The sequence below is a fragment of the Nilaparvata lugens genome, chromosome 3, assembly GCF_014356525.2.
Source record: "Nilaparvata lugens isolate BPH chromosome 3, ASM1435652v1, whole genome shotgun sequence".
NCBI classification, from domain to species: domain Eukaryota; kingdom Metazoa; phylum Arthropoda; class Insecta; order Hemiptera; family Delphacidae; genus Nilaparvata; species Nilaparvata lugens.
The window spans coordinates 76213987-76217961 of record NC_052506.1 but is presented as its reverse complement, the minus strand read 5'-3'; the positions used below and the strand labels follow the sequence as shown (position 1 = coordinate 76217961).

Below are 3975 nucleotides of genomic sequence, written 5' to 3'. Positions count from 1 at the left end.
GTTGATATTTATTGTTAAACCTTGCACAAGCTTCTAAAATATTTATTTTTAAATTGCATTTTGTATATTTATATTAGTGAAATCTCTCTATATATAAATAAAGTTATTGATTGATTACTATTTAATTAAAGCACACAGTATGACGCGATGGATGCCAATAATAATAGTAGGAGGAAAACGTACGGTTTGTGATAAAGTATGAGCGATTAACTTAGGCCTACTATAAAAAGAATTGAAATTATTTACCAGCACTTGACAACATGTGTATATACAAACCGATAAGAAATACTTCCCGAACTTGTTTTCCTTTACATTTCACTATTAACTTGTTAGTCTGATGGATTCTAATTTAAGCTCATTGTTCAAGTGCAATTTCTTCAGTAAGGAAGTGCGAGTGTGAAATTTAAATAGGCTATAATAAAACACGATTTTATCAGGATTCATCTGAATTAATGTTCTACCGTACTGTGAAAATGTAAGGAAACTCTGTTATACCTATATATCATTATGTAATAGGTTTTGGTTTAAGGGTTTTATCAAGTTTTTTCTCAGTTCAGAAATGTTGGGCAAGTTAGGTAAAATATTTATTCAACTTTATGTTAGAAGTTAAAAAGATGGAGTTGTAGTTAACAGTGATACATTTTTGAAAGTAAATTAGTTAAAATAACCCACTGTAACACTGTATCAACAGTACCGTAGTTGTTATAGGCCTACTGTACTTCTATGGGAAATTTACCTAGTTTAAAATTGAATAAATATTTTTTTCTAATAATGATTCGACCTAGCCTATTGCTACAAAAATGCTTATTGTGGATGTAATTGCTGGTTAGTACTACCGTATCCTTACTTCGGATCTAGGGCGAGTTTCATAAAACTTCTAGCAGTTAGCACAGGAACAAGCTAAGCTAACTGTAAACTAGAGTGTATTTATCACATAAGACGTCCACCTACCTAATAATATTTTCTTATCTATAGTGAGATCCACGTTATAATGACAGTATTTGATCAAATTTGGTTTTGCTATTCTTGTCTATCATTCGACAAAGCCCGTGGTACTATTCTTTTCTAGGTCCACAACGATGACAATTATGTTTTTGACAGTGTAGAAATATAATTAATTAATGCAGAGAATCGGCATCGCTATTCTTCTATCTTTATCCACTGCCATTATAACGTGGACCTCACTATAGAACTGGTAAACTTATTTTTTGTGAAGACAACATCTAAGTTTCATTGACATCACCTGAAATTCAAGAATATAGCTATAAAGCCTCTTCCAAACATGGGGCAACCCAGAAATAGGCCACACACCCAAAATTCGTAATTGAATTGAAATTGGAGACTTTTCAGCGGAATTCTCGGTTCACTAGCCATGATACATATTAAGAAGAATAGATACCGGTGTATAAAATCACAATTGACATGATGTATAAAATCCGGTAATGATTCAATAATTAAGAAAGTACATGAATACTGCACATATTTTATTATTTTTTTTTTGTAGCAAAATCAAAACCCTTAAAACTTGCCAAAACAAAATCCCTAAACATTTTTTAATTGAACTTAGTTATAACGTGAGTATTGACACCCATGCTTTTATTGCACAAATTGTGTGTGAATTGGTTCATTGAAACCTTTGTATGGTCTATTCTATCATTTGTTTTGTAAAAGTATTTAAGAATAAATATTATGTAGAAGAAATACGAGATAAGCAAGTTTCTTACATATTCCAGGAAAACAAATTTGGTGAGGATGAGCACTGAGCTTGTGCGTGGGTATAATGTCGGAACCACCTTGAAGTGATTTTGCAGCAGTTTATCAGAACTGGATCCAACCAAGTTGACATCGTTCAAAATGGGAAAACAGAAAAAAATGGTGCTTATCTCAATCAAAGCGATAGGACCGAACCGCTACACGATCAAATAGCATAGTATAAAAGGCAATACCTTTTTCGATTCTCAATGTGGATGACTATGAAAATTTGGTTAATTTTAATAATATAGGCCTGAGATCTGCTTTGGAATGGAGAGATTGCATTTGGCAGTCATGGCAATCTCATTCATGCTGGTAATAAGCATGGTTTCCACTGGACAAAGGATAACGACATTGGCGAATTGGCATATTTTCAATGATAAACCGAATTGTTTTCCCTTGGATCAGTGCCAGTGCAGGTGGAGGGAGGTTGGCGATGCATCTAATCAGATTGCAGATAACAACTCAAGTCACGTGAGTCACAGAGTCAAGCATTGCTGTTTGAAGAATTTGATAGCATTACTAATGAAAGAGAGTTTTAGATGTAAAATTCCACCCTACAGAATGCATATGTTGGTCAAGGACGTAGAAAGGTGATTCATGAAACAACAACAAAAAGGGGACAGGGATAACACAACATTATTGCAAATAACAAGACAACATTGAAGATATGTGACACTATAACTAAAAGGACTGAAATACTCAAGATTAGAAATCTCAGCAATGTAGCATGAGAAATGCCAAAGAAGACATATTAAGTGAACATCGAAATTGCAATGATAGATTCAGACATGCCAAACAACATTGAATCATTGTGCAGGTACACAAGTGCACTAAATGGCATTTGCGCGAGTACATTCAATATACACTCCATTATTTTAATAATAATAATTCATTTATTTGATCCATAGATTCATACATGAATATAAGATCTTGTCAAACATAAATTTAAATAGAAATTGTCAAGTACAGAGTAAAAATTGAATGTGATGACTGTGATGTTGAAACGTAAACACAGAAACTATACACGGCTTCAATTGCCTGACCATCGAGTCAGTTAATAAAGTACAGTGCCTATTGATTCCTAAATCATTGTGATTCCCATTCTTGAGATTGTGATTCCAAGCGTTAGATTGTATGTAATGATCAAGTATTTTCGCTGGAGTAGAATCGGTTTATCACAAAGGTAGAAATGTTGTTTACATTGAAAGATTTGATATTTTCACCTCTTCAAACTACGGTAAATAATGTTTTATTTAAAATAGGCTTCAGTTAAATACAGTGTCTAATGTCTGTTACTCTGTTAGTAAAAATATAGTAATAAAAACAAACACAAATATTTAAGTGTCAACTTATCGTTACAGGGTGGTGCATACTGAGCAAAATTATAATTTCTAACTATACCTATAGTAAGGGGACGCAAATGTCAATTTTTCCAAAACTGGAAAATGTAATTGTTTTTCTTTTTAGTCACCAAATATTAATGTTGGCTTCATTCAATTTTCTTTTTCTCAAATAACATTTTCACTTATTTTGCAGATCATCTATAAGTGCGAGTGTAATAGATCAGAGAGCAATGATGCAAATTTGGTTGACATTCTCGTTAGTGATTGTTATGATGGGAGCTGCAACGCCTCCACAATTCGGATTTGGAGAAATCACCAACGTTTTCAAACCCATGCCAAATTGCCCACGAGGTACTATACCAAAGAAAGTTGATAGGGAATGGAGATGTGTGCCAATATTCTCATTTTTTTCAAATATTAAAACATGAACCAGTATAATTTTCTCAAATAAGAAAGCCTGATTTTAACCCACTAAGATCCATTTAAGCTCAGATTTTAAATATAGTGATGAATATTTATACAAAATAGCTATTTTTATGAAGAGACTTGAATTTGAAGAGCATGCTGGTTGGACTCAATGTTCCACGTCGATTCCTGACATCCAATAGGATGCTATGCCCAACGAGCTGGCAACGCTGCAATACTAGGTCTAGGTTTAGCTTTCAGCTAGATATACGCATCAAAATTATTCTCAATGCTTTTTGACTTATTTCCTTCACACTTGCGAATGATCAGCTGCCTGAGCCTAGTTATGCAACGTTGCCAATTATAGGGACCGGACATTAGGAAAATTGTAAGAGATGAGTTGCCTCACCCTGCACCCATAGACGTTGCCAATTTGTCAGGTGTATTATAGAAAATTATATTAATTGATTCT

The 3975-nt window shown here is 33.5% G+C and overlaps 1 protein-coding gene across 1 annotated transcript; it reads left to right on the top strand.

The window, feature by feature from the left end:
* Positions 1-110: 110 nt before the first annotated feature.
* On the top strand, positions 111-3875 carry LOC111044512. Its single transcript, XM_039424623.1, has 3 exons — positions 111-475; positions 2004-2226; positions 3292-3875. Exons 1-3 carry the CDS (start codon positions 453-455, stop codon positions 3469-3471), a joined length of 426 nt encoding a protein of 141 aa, XP_039280557.1. The 5' UTR covers positions 111-452; the 3' UTR covers positions 3472-3875.
* Positions 3876-3975: the final 100 nt, after the last annotated feature.